This window comes from Cygnus olor, chromosome 1 (assembly GCF_009769625.2).
Source record: "Cygnus olor isolate bCygOlo1 chromosome 1, bCygOlo1.pri.v2, whole genome shotgun sequence".
Classification (NCBI taxonomy): Eukaryota; Metazoa; Chordata; class Aves; order Anseriformes; family Anatidae; genus Cygnus; species Cygnus olor.
The window spans coordinates 71,834,231-71,849,630 of NC_049169.1; the positions used below are offsets into that span (position 1 = coordinate 71,834,231).

Below are 15,400 nucleotides of genomic sequence, written 5' to 3' on the forward strand. Positions count from 1 at the left end.
TTGAAAATTCTGCTTGGCTCCTACAACAAATTTTAATCTAGTCTTCAAAAACTACACTTGTCAATCAGCAAATTTAGATATATGTCTAAGTTGCAATAATTTAATGAGCTGGCATGCATCAATTCAACAATGGAAACTGTGTCTCCAGCTACTGCAAACAGGAAATAAAAAGGATTAAACAGCAGAAGCACTTTGCAGAGTACCTGCATCAGTGCCTTAATTCAAGTTTCAAATGGTAGACCTTTAGGAATGTGAACATTGGCACTCTTTTTTTTCTTTTTTTTTGTAAGTGGGTATCTTTCTCTATGATTTGCAGGGTTAAAAAAAAAAAAAAAAGGAGGTCAAAGACTACTTGATGATTCTTTGCCAGTGTAATGAATTTAGAGTATACTAGAGCCCATGTAAAGTAGACTGCAGCCTATGAAATTCAAGAAAACCTAAGAAAAGGCAGTGCTAGCAAATGCTATAAAGGAGCTTCTCCACTGGGATAGGGACACCTCCACAGAAGTCTTGTAAGAACAATACAGAAGTTGTATTCTCCAGGAAGGTCAAAACTGTTAAATGTTTTTTCAGGATGGATGGAGAAACTGAGAAAGGGACTTGTTTGCAGATGGTTGCTTTGAAAGTTTAAGTCATTTATTTGAAGACACTCTGGATGCTGTGAATGTCTCCAGGAAGCCAAAGCAGTTCCTTGTATGTCAGAAGGCCTCCAAAGGAGCAGTTTTATGGTAGGACTCTCCACAGGTGTGTGTTGGCTAGTGAGCTATGGCAAGAAAGCACAAGGATGTTGCCGAAGCCTGGCAAGTTTACAAATGTGGGAGATTCAGTCAGGGAGTTGAGTCAGGGCTGGTACCTAAATTGTTTGGGCATGCTGCAATTTCCTGTCTTTTGGCTTATTTTAGCTTTTAGAAAGTAGCTATGTCTCTGTAGCACAAGGAAACAACATTTCCCCCCTAACACACACATACTTTTTGTTTAAGTGAACTCAGATTGTTGAAATGTGTACAATCTGAAGCTAAAGGGATTCATCTGAGGAGTGAGCTGGGACTGAGAGGCTTTAAGGTGATGCAGTATCAAACAACCTAGCCAAAGTGGGAAGGCGGCGAACTGTTCAAGCAATGTGGCGGGGCTTCTGAAAGCAGACATTTCCATGTCCCACCATATCCTCAGCTGTACTCCTGGGCAAGATTGAGCTATGTAATTAGCTAGGAATAAGGGCAAGCTATATCTTCATATGGAAAGGCATGGATACAACTTTCTTCCCATGGTTAATGGTTCTCGGGGGATTTTTATACTTAAGCACAAGGTAGTGATGACGTATAGAGTCGCTAGCTGGCTCTCAAAACGTCTCCCATAAGTACTGCCCTACATGTGCAAGAAGCAGCAGTTTCACACTTGGGCTAGTAACAGCCACCTATCATACAGTCCCAAGCTCAGCTGAGCTAGAATAAAGCCTGGGGGCTGCCTGGCCACCCAGTCCCTGGTAGCTGCTTGGCTGCCAGGGTTGACACTAGACACATAAACAATAGGCAGCTGCAGAGCCCTGGGGAGGGCACGGGAGAGAAGACAGGAGGAGTGGTTGGGGTTTGAGGAGCAGGAAGAAATCTCTCCCATAAACAGCAATTACTGACTGTTAAACGCCTTTGACAGCAGCAAGCTTGCCTCCTCGCCCTAGTTTTAAGCCCCCCTTTCACGTGGCAGAAGCACACAAGCCTCAGCCACTCCTCCTTGGCATGATCAAACTCAGTTTCTCTTTTACAATTTCTCAGTTTTTCTGGCTGAAAAGCTGTTTACTGCCCATGTTTACAGCACTCCTTCAGCAATGTTACAGAAAAGGGGAGACTGTAGTATTGTTGTTAAGAATCCCTTGTGACAGTCAAATAGATGCTGTGTGAGTGAAGGCATGTATTATAAAATCTTCATTTAAAATATCCTTTAAATGTAGGGGCAGAGTCTTCTGAATATACACCTAAAGGAACACTGACATATATATACTTCCTAACGGCTATATGATGGTAATACATATATCCCTTAGACTTGAAATACCATCTCATAATGATCTATAAATTCAACATTATGTGTTTTAGGTTTCAAATATTTTGATCATTGTCCTGTCATTAGGAAATGACTTCTCTGGTATCAATTTGCCAAGGTAGACACACATGATGTTACAGTGGTCAGATAACTCTTAAATATGTGCTCTCTTAGACTCAATAATGCTGCTAACAGTATAGGCATATATATGCAAAGACCTCTTTTGTTCAGAATATAACATTCTTCTGCAATGCAATATTCTCTAAAACATACACTGCATCTGAGACCCCTGTTGTCTAAGTGAGGCCCATGGCACTGAAGTAGAGCTAACTCTCTTCACGTATCAACTACCAAAGTCATCTCTTAACCACAGAAATGTTCTAAGTTCCACCCACATCTTGCCCCGAAGATCATTATATAGAATGCACTTAATCTAGCTGATGACTGACTTAGAAGCGAACATGGCTTAACAAAGAGACTATGCCAAAGTAACTTTGTCATACTCCCCTCTAACATCAGCTGATGACTTACCCCTTGCTGAGTAGGTTAGCCTAAAATTTCTCCAGCATGATATCATTTGACTTGAATGGTTCTGTGATTTCTACCAGCTGAAAAGTTTCCCCAAACTCAAGCCTCTTTTTTTTACAAGGCAGTATGTGCTTCAACTGCATTTGTTCACAGCAAAGCAAACATCATGCAAACAGCTGTTCACAACTGATGCTAATCGACAGAACTTATCGAGAACTACTTCTGGTACTCTAGTTTCTGTAAGCACACCTGAAGTGTGGCTAAGATAGTTAACATGGTGATGATCACAGTATCACAGTTATGAAGTGGTAAATTTCAGCTGACCATAGCTGCTGGGAGGATAAGGTCCCAATATCCCTTCTATTTTATCCTTCCTCCTGCTGCTTACCTTGTGCTGGCTCCAATTTTGTTAATTTCTTTGTGAGCTGACTTAATTCACTTGAACAGAAGAAAACCAACCCTGCAAAAAACACTGGCCTGCTTTCTGCCATTTGAGAGCTGTATCTGCTTTTAGGAAAATCTGGTGAATGCTACAGCCAGCACAAAGAAGGTGGCAAGACTACACTGGCAGAGTGGGCAAGGACAGGGAGGAAAGAGGGAGAGGCACAGAAGGTGCCTGAGGACTTTCAGCCTACAATCTGTGATCATTCCCCTTGTTCAAGGAGGTCAGAAAGTCTCTGAAAAGAGGACACTACTTTGGGGCATCTGGATTTGTTTAAACTGCAACCAGAACCAAAAAATCATGAAGTTGTTAATGGCTGTTCACTTGTATGGAAACAACAACAAAAAAAAAACTGGGAGAGAACTCCTGTGTCCTGACTTGTTTTAGGCTTGCCATGGAGATGAGTTCCAATTGCATTTTAACCATATCCTAAACTGTGCATCAGGCAGAGCTTTCTGGACATGCCAAAAGGACCTTCAGGCTACCAAGCTGGTACATCATGCTCACCAGGCTGGCTGATACTGTAAGTCATTTCATGAGTATGGTGAGAACTAGTTTATTAGCTTTCTTTAATCACACAAATGGAGAGGAAGGAAAAATAAAGCTGGTGAGGAGAGGGAAGACATATGGCTGGACCATATCAGATCTTCTTTATATTTGCTGAAAGCCTTTTCTGTGGCTAAAGACAGCAAAGACAGAGAGAAAGAAAGAAAGAAGTGCTACAGTAGGATTACTGCTGTGCTGAGACAGTTCTGAACAATCCATCCTCAATATCTATTTAATTACATGTATTTTAGAAGACAAAACTACAAAAAAAATTAGTAAATGAATCTCATTACTAAAGGGTTAAATGGCTCTGAGCACTGGGATAGCATAAGTATTCATACTGGATGAAGCTGTCCTGCTCATCACTATCTGGTAATCTGTGTCCAGGTTACCAAGGGAAAAAAGGTTTTCTTTCTATGAACGGTGTCTTCTGTTAGAAGCAGAATGGTAAGCTAGTATAGTAAAGCCAATGTTTCCATGTGAAGAAACCTTCTGACAGACAACTGTTTGTACAGCTCTGTAAATTCAAGCTGGGGCTGGAGAAAGAGGTTGCCAGATCACACAATAAAACAGTTGTATGTTGCTTCTGTCTTGTACCCAAATGCTGAGTGGGAGACCAGGCAGAAGGAGAACAGGAACCTGAGATTGTCATGCTGTTAACAGTTGTAGAAATAACACAGAAAGATGAGGCCAAGCTCTGTCTTTGGCAGTAAGAATGTGTGAGGGGTAGGAGGCTCCAAAAGGTTCATATCCCTCATGAGACTGTGGAAAAGAGCACTCGAATCACAAAGAATATGTAATGGATGGGCCAGAGACTAGGAAGGGACAGTTTGACAGATAAAGATCTTGGAAGCTAAAGGCTACTGTAGTAAGAAATGTGATCCCTGTCCTATTCTCCTGCTCCATCCCTCTATCCCCAACAAACAGACAAGTATTTCCAGTATTAAGTTTCAAATGTTGTTCTTTACCTGCTCCACCCCAATGATAAGGGAGCATTCTTCCATTTATCTTGCTAAAGGAGTCTGCCTCTGATCCTCCTATGGCTTTTCCTCACTTTTATTGCTCATGAAGGGCAATGACAAGTAACAGCGAGAGAAACTCAACCTCTGCCTGTTTCCATGCACTTTAATATCCTCCTACAAACATCTCATATCTTGTTTGACATCAGAAAAGTGACCAAATGCTTTATAAGGATTAAAGATGAAACTTCATCTTCTGAATTCTACTTTATGGAGGCACATAAAAGTAGGAGTGACTTTACTACAGTAAAGTACCCAACAGGGGTACTGATTTGTGACCTCACGAAGTGAAACACTCCAGTGTCTTCTGTTACAAGCTCAGCTGATCCTTGACTTGTGAGGTATTTGAGCTGTTGTTTTGTTTTTTCAAAAACAGAAAATCATTATTTACTGGAGACCACTGTCCAAGAACCTCACTTCTATGCTCCGTCAGAAAGCCAGTGCATGGCTGGAGGATGTGGCTCCTGGTATGTTCCCAGGAATTCCTTCCTGAAAGGACTTCTTCAAAAGCTGTAAACTTGTCAGTTCTGATGGGCCCCTTGCAGAAAACTGGAATGTGACCTCCCTGTCTTGGGGTTAAACCTCCTCATTTAGACATAGCCAAACCCTTCCCTCAACTGAGATGGAAAACAGTATGTTACAGGGACCTCATCTATATTTGGAGTCCTATCAGATTAAAGGTGTGCATTTGAATTAACATAAAATGGCATAAACTTTTGTATGCCACTTGTAACAGATCAATATTAAAACCAGTCTTAAATAAGCCTATCTCTGAAGGGAGTAAAGTGTAGTGTCAACATTAAGGTGTATTTTCCTGGTTTAACTAAGAGGGTTCAAAGTGATGCAACTATGCTTTATAGAAGAGAATCTGAATTACTGACATGACTCCAGCCTGAAGAAAGCGTGAAATATCAGGGAAAATAAAGGTAATGTTTTCATTAAAAAGCTATGTACTTCAAGTGTTTAACATCCTGCTGAACTCAGTGAAAGCTGAGGGTAGTCTGAACCCACTTACCACATCTGTCTAGCCATGACACATAGATACTACAGTACAGTAATGAGAAGGATGAAGACTAAATTAAATGGTTGAGCATTCCTATAGCTTGGTCAATCCTAACTTCTGAGTAGACCAGAACAAGCCCCGGCTGCAATTTCTGCTCCTGTAACTGTGCAGCACGGAGGCAGCTGTAAAGCAAGACACCTCACAGAAAATCTGAAACTATCTATCCAAGTTATTGCCATTCAGCTATTGCTTCAGTGTATTAGTTAAACTGGCAGGGAAGGCACACTTTCATGCTGAAATTAATTGTTAATGCCATGTTAAGATGACTCTCAAGGTTATAATGAAAACTTATCCTATGAAAATGAACTCTACGAACTTAGTTGTCATCCATACTTCAGTCTCTTTATAGTAGTCTGGATTTCCACTAAGGGCTTAAAATGGATGTGGCATATACTGCAAATCTAACTCTGTACATGACTGCAAGGACAGGTGATTTAACAAGGCCAGAAACATTATTATTGTCAATCCAACGGGAGTGACAGGACATGCCTACATCAAGAATCCCAGGTTCTTTCAAGGCTCTGATCTGTTGCCCTAATACAAAGGAGGTCAGCTACTTGGAAAGCAAGCACTGAACCCCCAACCCTTACAGCTTAGCATGCTAAAGTGAACCAGTATTTTGGCTTTCTGTAGTTTGCCAGGCTGTAACTTCTACCTGTTCAGCTGCTAAGACTGGAAGCGGGTCTTGTCACAGCTGCTCCCAAGTAAAGGCCATGCTTCACAAAAGCTCACCAGTCAATATTATGTTGTCAGCCCTGGCTGGGATCATGTCTCATGGGGGGTGAAGATAGTCTTGGCGTGTGTAAGTAGACTCCTATACAGCACTAGCAACGATATGTGCTTTCTTAAAGAAAACAGCATACCTCTAGGGAGGCACACAACAAAAGCTAAGCCTCTGCAGCTTGGCTTGTCAGTCCTCATCCTCTGCAAAGGAGGAGAGAGCTATCATTTTCAGTTCAGATATGAATTCACCACAGTGAAACTCATGATGCAGCTCTGGAAGGGGACAGTAACGAATCAAACAGTGATGCACATCCCTGTCTACATAGTAAGCTTGAGGGCTGGTGCACACAGGGAATCTGACTTTCTTTCCAATATCAAGTGCTACAGTAGGTCTCTGTGGATATGTCTGTCCACAGCAAGTGACTGCCTTCTAGAAGTTTTCTACTTACGAAGCAATATTGTCACTCTGGACTAAAGTCACTTACCAACCACCGGATGACTGTAAGAAGGAATTAGGTTCAAGCCTTTACTACTAATACCTGTTGTGCTCACTGACTTACACCTGTAGGCAATCCATAGTGCAAAAAAAAAAGACCAGAAAGGCCGAATTAGGTTCTAGAACCCAAATTACTGTCCTAGTAGTAGATGGGCACACTTTTGGGCAGGTTCTGCTTTTACATAGAAGATACAACTGCAACATTGATGTACAAGTGCCTATTATCACATAGATAATAGGCAATAGACAAAAGCAGGAGCAGATAGCTCAGTAAGGTATGTACCTGGCATCTTGAGTTTATGGCTAGCTCAGGTTGCTCTTATGATGAGAGGTGTAGCAAAGAGTAAAAGCAGGACTACCAAACTGCAGGGTCTTACTTGTTTCAGTTTTTAAGTTGGGTGATATTTTTTTTAAATAAACTGGAACCTCCAAATGTGAGGCACTGTAGCATCACAAAAGGTGTTACTAGTTATTAGAATCTGGAAGTAAATTTAACCTACAATTCTGAGTGTGGGACTGGTCAGACGGTGTCTACTGATACATTTTTTCTGCTATACAGTATAGTTCTCTCTTCCCTACTGTTTCTGATCAGTGCTGGAACTCTTGAAAACACCTTTCACCTTTCTGTGCCCTTCCTTTCTTCATATTTACCTTCTCTGTTCGGACAGTAAACTCTTTGGGGCAGGGACATCAGCACAATAGAGCCCATAGATACTACCGTACTGCAAAGGGAACAGGAAGCTGCATCCCTTATGTGAGGGCTAATAGTATTAGCTGCTGCAAAACTTTTAATTCTTACTTTGTGCTTAGTTTTTGTTTCTTACCACCCTTACTGTACAGGCATAACTGCTCTTTGACTCCTTTCCCACCCTCCTTCCCTACTACCCAACATAAGCCATTGTATAGCAACCATGCTTCTATAGCTGATTTGTACAGTAAGGAAAATAAATTGATGTGGTGTAACTGCATTTGTACAAAGGATTTTGCTGAAATATCAGTTAAAAAAAAGATCATCATACAACTTGACGTGGTTGTAAATCTCACAATGACAAATCTGGAGTAAATGCAGATGCTGGGACTCCAATTCTAGTGGGTAAATTGAGGAGGAATCACCAAGTTGCAGTATTTTGAAGTGCAGTGACTTAGAACGTATAAGCTCTAAATGTTTAGTGTTATGAATCTAGTAGCTCAATCAGCTGAATTTGTTTTTCTTATCCTTCTTCAAAAGAAGCTTTCCAGCTCAACTCCAAAGTAAAAAAATAAGTATGAGTTGATTCACAGCTTTTTTAAGCACTATGTTTGTAAAAGATTCACTCAGTTAACTCCTCTTGTCTTTTCCCCTCCTACACAAGTTTTTAAGAAGTGATTACGTTTTTCAAACAAAGGTAGAGGAGAATCCTTGATCCTGTTCCTCCTCCAACCTCTCTCCACATGCAGCTCTGCAAAACTACTGTCTTTACAGAGCTTTGGGGTGAAAGACGTCCCCATGCTCAGAGCCAGCACATAGCCTACGCCCATTATAAGCACTGTTTTGTAGATTTCAGTAGAACATGAGTCATTCATGGCTGATGTGCTCTCAACAGGCAGGGGACTGCATTTTCAGTTTTGGCAATCAGATTATTTATATTGAGAGATTGCTTATACACACCTGTGGGTTTCATGCTATGTCCCTGTACTCTCTGGGCTTGTGGCACACCGAGGGACTGAGATGGACAGCAAGTCAGAAGCAGAGCTGGAGAGAGATCTCTTTCATGATTTTGACAGGGTAAGAATCTTGCCTATCTTCATTCCGACAGGAGTCAATAGTTTTACGGGCCAAACCAACACAGGAGTAGGCAATGTGCCTCCGTACACTTTAAGCATTACCTGGCTTTTCCTCACACTGCTAATGGGGAAGAAACAAATCTGGCAGCTCATAAAGCTAAATACAGCCTAGTTGCTAAGGTAACCCAGCTGATAAGAACTGCATACTAATAGACAACAGCAGGCACAAGAGACTCACCTGCCTTTGGATTTTTTTTCCCTCCTGAGAGCGGAGCAGAATCAAAAGTAATATGCAGGGTGGGGCTCTATAGCTATGCTCGTCCTTCCAAGCCGCTTGTACAAATTGGATAGGTCTGCCTTAGGCATACACAGGGAGAACCCAGAGCTTCATGGATTTCATCGGGTTCCAACTCCAACAGGACATGGAGCCCCTGGGAGGAATCCAGCCACACCTACCATTGCTCTCTGGCACCTCGCCTTTCCTACCTGCACAGTCATTCGGTTATTACCTGTACTGGATGAATGGCAATGCCAGAGCAAAGGGGTAGCACAATGTCTGTTCCCAAAGTTCCACTGCCAGTGGTTGCCTGGATTCATGAACAAGCTGTTCAGTCCCAGAGAGCTGGTACAGAAACACACTGGAAGCTGGAAATCACAGAAACCCGCTTGGCAATGTATTTCCCCTCACAAAAAAAAAAAGAAATTAAAAAAAAATTTAGAATTGTATTAGTGAGTTTTAAGTGACTGAATCAAAAGTGAGGTAATTTGCAACATATCATTAAATTCTCATGTTCCTAAGCCAACTTCTATGTGATAAAAGTTAGGATGAAACCAACCCTACCGTAGCTGCCTTTAACTGCCTCTTGCAGGGACTCCTATGTCTTCCTTTAGGTAACTGACAGGTTTCTGGTTAGATCAACTATGCCAACCACCCATTTTCCTTCGTGCTAGTAAGCTAAAGTGGACCTTGCTATTGGAAAACGGACATTTTTGACACTTACACATAGTTTTGTGGTTAAAATCAGCCCTAGTTGGAGTCAACAACAGAGCTTCCAAGAAAAGCAATGGGTGCAGAACTTCAGCATGGCTGCAAGGACAGTTTCTGGTGGCTATGGCTCTACCACGGGTGCTGTGCATGCCTCAGTCACGCTGCGCTCAGGAAGCCTGCCAACGCAACAACCCTTGCCTATCCTTGTACCTTGGGGACGTAGCTTTTATGAGATATCAAAGTCCTAAAATGTTTGATAGCAAAACCCTCCCAGTTAGAGGTGTATGGGGAGTGGAATTTCCATTCTGCAGAAAAGCTAATTTCAAGCACCAATCTTGATCAAAACTGCAACTGAGTTCAAAAAAAAAAAAAAGAGAGCGAGAGAGGTTTTTTCCACGGGGTAGAATTCTTTGAGATGATTTTGGGGGAACCAAGATATACTGTTTTTTTTTAGTCAGCCAGACAGAGAGCCTGCTTGCTAGAGTTCAAGTTAGGGGCTGTCTACCAACAAACACTGTTGTTGCTTTCAATTAGAAGTTCCAGTGGGAAAATTATCTGTTACACAGTTTTGCTAAACTCCCTTTCTTAGGTACTTTTACTATTTTTAAATGATGTCATAACTAGATGACTATTGATGCCTGAGTGAGTTAGCTTAAATCTTGGCTAGTGTATTTAAAAGGGATACAAGTCTTCCTTTGGATTATCCCAATCCAACGTCCTCTAGTTCTGACAAAGTTACAGAAAGGACTTGTGTATATTGTGTTGATAAGATAGCTAAACATGGTTTTTAAAATCAACTCTAGCCACAAATGAATAATAAATGGAACCTTAATGAATAACATAAAGATACTTTATATCTCTTACTTGCTAGAAAAGTGTAAAATGGCCATAGAGCAAAAGAAAATAAGGCCTTCAATTTTAAATTCTTTGCTGTAAAAGAGAAAGTACTTTACTAGTAAAATTAGTATTTTGAGAAATGATATTACATAAAAAGGTAGGAAAGATTAACCAACCTGTTGTAGAGGTCATTATTTTGTCTGACAGGAAGTCTGGAGCTTGATTGACTTTCTCAAAACAAGAGTATTCATGGATAGCACCAAGCAAAAACATTGTTTTCTTCCTCAGCACCAAATAATTTCATACTGCATTTAAAAATAGACTCTATCTACAAGTAAACAGGTTTATGAGGCTGTGAGGTATCTTAAGTCCAGGAAGAATTCCTTCTACGTTTTAACATATCTGATCTTGGAATAGAACACGTTTTGGAGCTCAGCTCAATGTTTTAGTCAGCAGCCCCTGGGGCTTCCCTGGTAGCTGCTTCTCATCACTGTCTCCCATGACAATCACCTGCATGCAAATGGTTAAGCCAATAGAAAGTCCAGGCTCCCTTCTCACCAGTGTAAGTAAATAAGTACTTAGCTCTGCAACTGGACTATTGGTAAGTGTTTTCATTACCCTACCCATCAGTCTTTCTCATGCATAACATGGAAATAATGCCAGTGATTTCTAAAAAGCTTTTTTCATCAATACATCTATATTGACGTATCTTCACAATGTAAGAGCCCAGTGCTGAAATTCTCATGGTCTCTCTTAAATCAAAGTGGCAAGTCATGGTTCATCAAAAGCCTCCATGTTATCTATAGCAGTGTCAGTAAAGATAAAGACACTTACTTGAAAAAAGATTTATGTTGACATACAAAAGAAATGTTCATACAATTAAATCATTTAATGTCAAGATCTCTAAATTGAAGGCTATGAGATGGTGGGAAGCAGGTAGAAAGGTGTGTGCTTTCTTTCCAGGGGACCTAAGTATGCTGCCATTGAATTCAACAGCACAGATAAAGTTGACTTCAGGTATGAAAAATGGGCTGTTTACATTTTTGGTAGTAATTCAGGTTTGGCCAGCTTTAAATAGGCTGTGAGCCTTTTATAGGATACAGCTAGAGTTCAGAATCCAAGAGAAGCCAACCAGAATAGCACTAGCTTGTGCCTTCACAGCAACTGAGGCTTGTTGGTGTTTACAATTTAATTGGGCATGGAGTAGTGATGGAAGAACACAAATTTATCAGTAGAAATCTAAAGTGTTAGCAGGTGCCAGATAAGTAACCCCCCCTACCTTTGGCCATAAAGTACTGTCCTCATCGGAAATGAACGCTCAAGTAGGCCTCAGGTCTTTTGGTATGAAATACTTCACCAGTTATTTAAGACATGCTACTGGTTGGTCTAAGCAAAGCCATTAAACTGCAAGTGGAAGCAGCTCAGGCTGTGTGTACCACTTTAAACTACTACACATATTTGCTAAGCAACTGTGTTAGGTCCAAATATCCATGGCATAAGGCACTGCTGCCCTGCAAGCAACACAGGGTTGGAGTGGATGCGAGAGTACTAGTTAGAGGGCTGGTGACATTGTACCCAGTGCACAATGTACACTGAAACCAAAGATTCCTAATTATGTAAGAAAACTCCAGGGTTTAAATTTGAAAATAAAAAACAACAATAAAACAAACAAACATATTTTTTCTTATATTCTTTCTAGTCTAGGCTTCATTGTTAGAGAATGTTTCCTTCTACAAAAAAAGAAACCAAACAAATAATCCTCCTGATCTTCCAATATTATTTCAAGGAAAGGAAAGCTTCAGTAATGAAACCTGTAGGGTATCTTCTCTGCCATAACATCAAGTATATTTCTTAACTTGCTGAAATTAGTATGGGTAATAAAAATCAAAAGGAGAGAGACAAACGTCAGTCAAGCAAGAATGCCAAAAGATTAATTTCCATAACTTATCTCTCTCTTAGGTGAAAGGATCATGATCCTTTTTGTGCTTGTTGTGTGACTAGCTGGTGAGATATGTACCTTTTGATATAATACGATAAGTCTTTAAAAAATAGAAAATCTACCTCATTGAAACTGAGGCAGCATTGCATCTGGAACAATTTTAAGGCATGTAAGTACAGAAATGAACATGGTATTTTAAAATGTACCTCTGTGGACACACGTAATACCCCACAGGAACTGGGTATCACTTTAGCTTGCTGCTGACATAAATTTGTGGAACATTTTTGGGTGTGGTATGTATTTACATCTCTCAAAAGAAACTAGTTATTGGGGCATTCAGCATATTTCTGAAGTGGTTGGATTCCCCTTCCCTCTCTCCCTATCTATTTACAGTTCCCTTTCAAGTACGAAAAAAAAATCTGTAACCTCAGCTTCCTGATTCAGCTGCTGTGATGTCAGTTATTTACGATAACAAAAGTGAGACAATGACTGTGGTTTGCGTGGGACAAAGGCAACCTTGTTTCTGTAAAAACGGACAATCCTAGTGTAAGAAGCACAGGAAAGCCTACAAAGTAGGACTCTGAGGTGTGCTTTCATTAGTCCCACCATCTCAAAGGCAACTGACAGAAGGTGTCTGCCTTTCCATAGGGCTCGACACTAGTGTGAATGCAACTCTTGGAAAATTACCTTGGTAGGACAGGCCTTTGGAGATAGGTATCTTGGGAAATAAATGGATTGCTAGTAGGTAAAGAGGCATTAAGCGTCAGGACACAAGTGTTTCACTGTTACTAATTATGCATTCCATGGTCACAAGCATGTCACTGCATCTTTGCTTACCTGCCATGAAACTGGTTTAATCACATTTAACTGCCTAAACCACAGATGTGCTGAAACTTGCAGAATGCCAGTAATTTCTGAGGGAGGTCGCAGAGTGGCAAAAGGAAACGAGAAGCTATTAACACAGTATGAATGAAGAGTGTCAACTTTGGTGTAGCCTAGAGAATGTCACTTACCCGCTATTCTTCCTATTGGCATTGCATGGTCCTCAGGAGGGGATACAGACACCATGATGTGGTTCATGTAAGCTAACTCTTCTCGGTGGGACAAGTTGATTGGCTTTACCTCCCTGTGCAGCCCATCCTCAGACAACCTTGGAGGTTTGAAATCGGAGTGCCTGGGGTTCAGTATCAAAGGATGCATGATAGGGCTGGGCATCAGCTGGATGACCCTGGTGTTCTCCTGGCGAGGGCTCAAGGGCTTCTGGAGCACCTCAGGAGGAGGCAGGCAGTGGTTGTTCTCTACTGGGGACACTGAGAGAGGATAGGACTCCTGGTGGTTGTTCTCTTGCTGATGCCTTGACCCTGGCACCCTGTCAGCTGGGGAGAGGCGACGGATGGCATTGTCCATAGGGGACTTCAGTGGCCACTGATCGGGGTCTGGTGATGGACGGTGGTTGTTGGTGATGGGTGATCTAGAACGATGCAACAGTTCAATGGTTGGGGTATTGTGGTGGACTGTTTCTGTGGATGGTCTTGAAGGTCTCTGGACAAAGCTATCTGTGGAGACAAACAAAAAAACAAAAAATACAGAGAGTCTATATTGTGATCAAGCTGTAGGATCTAACTGCTAAACTGCTAGCTGGGTTTACTGGGTACTGCTGTTAGCTGGAAAATGTTTTTGTTTGTGTGACTTACAGATCCCCTGAAAAATACCACATAAATGTAGATAGTTGTTACTATACTGAACAAAATCAGTACCATGAAAACAATCTCCCTCCATCACCACATATGAGTAGCTCCTGGGGAAATGTGTTAAGAGAAATCCCATTTTGAGTAGCTGACTCGAACACTTGTGAAGAAAGTAAGATCTGATCTAGCTATACTAACTGTATTTCTGTGCAACTGCTTTGAAACTTTTACCCTGTCATTCACATCTCTATGTGTGGTTCCTGTTACTGTACAATGAGCACTGCAATGTAGAGGACGGAGATAAAAAGGAAAAATGTCTCCTGGAAAATACTGAGTGATAAGTTTGGGATGCTAGAGACTTGGGTCAAGGCACAGAATCTTAGTGTGAAATATGGACTGGGTTATCCAAGAAAATTCACTGGTAGGCAGCTCTTCATGAAACACTAGCTAAATTTTATCCCTGCCTTGATTTTAAAAGAGTGTTAACAGCTTCATATGGATATTTTCAACTTGCTGTAGTTAGCTTGTGCTGCCTTGTCCCACATAAGCTCTTGTATTTCTTCAGCAGGAGGACTTCCAGTGTCACTTTTGCATGGGCATACTTCCTTGGCTGTGATTCCTAACAGTTAGGGGGGCATAAATCATGTCTCTGGATCACTGTCTTTAGATACTAATAATCCCCTCACAAAATGAAATGCTTGGCATAAACAGTGCACACTTTCACCTTAGCTAAGGCCATCAATTTTGACTGGGGAAATTACTGACAGAGAGGAAAATACCACCAGGGATCACTGACTAACAGGTTTTTATCTGAAAAACAAAGATCAAATTTCAATGCTGTTTGTTGAAAGCCTTGGATGATAACAGAAGGAAACTGCTGGGTACATGTCAACAATTGAAACAAGTAGCTGCCTATTTGTGGCTGCCTGTTTGTTCACTCCATTTGCTCTGATCCTCTGTAAAAGAACGATTCTCTTGCTTTCTTGCCAAGGCAGTGATACACGTTGAAGACCCTGTAGAGGTGCGCAGGAAATCCAGGGGCTCCTGCCATCCTGGAACTCAGGCAGGCAGCAGGAGCAGGATCAACATGTACCTAGAGAAAGGTATGAACAGGAAAAGCTCTAGTCCTGAGAAAATGCAGTGCCAGGCATTGACACAGCACCAGCCTTCATATCAACTTTTTTACCCCTACTCAACAGACTGCTCATCTAAACAAGGATACTGAAGGCTCCAGGAAAACCTAAAATTTCAGGTGGATACTACATGGCTTCAGAATACTTATTTCACATGCTTGAGGTCCCAGACAAGAAAAATACATTTGTAGAGCTATTTA

General features: G+C 41.3%; 1 protein-coding gene across 5 annotated transcripts in view; it reads right to left on the bottom strand.

Moving 5' to 3' along the window:
- ETV6 (ETS variant transcription factor 6) overlaps nucleotides 1-15,400 on the bottom strand; it is a 144,955-nt gene that overhangs the window by 18,637 nt on the left and 110,918 nt on the right. For all 5 annotated transcript variants that reach the window (XM_040564374.1, XM_040564365.1, XM_040564399.1 and 2 more), the window contains one exon: nucleotides 13,393-13,935. In XM_040564374.1, coding sequence (XP_040420308.1) covers nucleotides 13,393-13,935 — 543 coding nt within the window. The remainder of the gene's footprint in view (nucleotides 1-13,392; nucleotides 13,936-15,400) is intronic.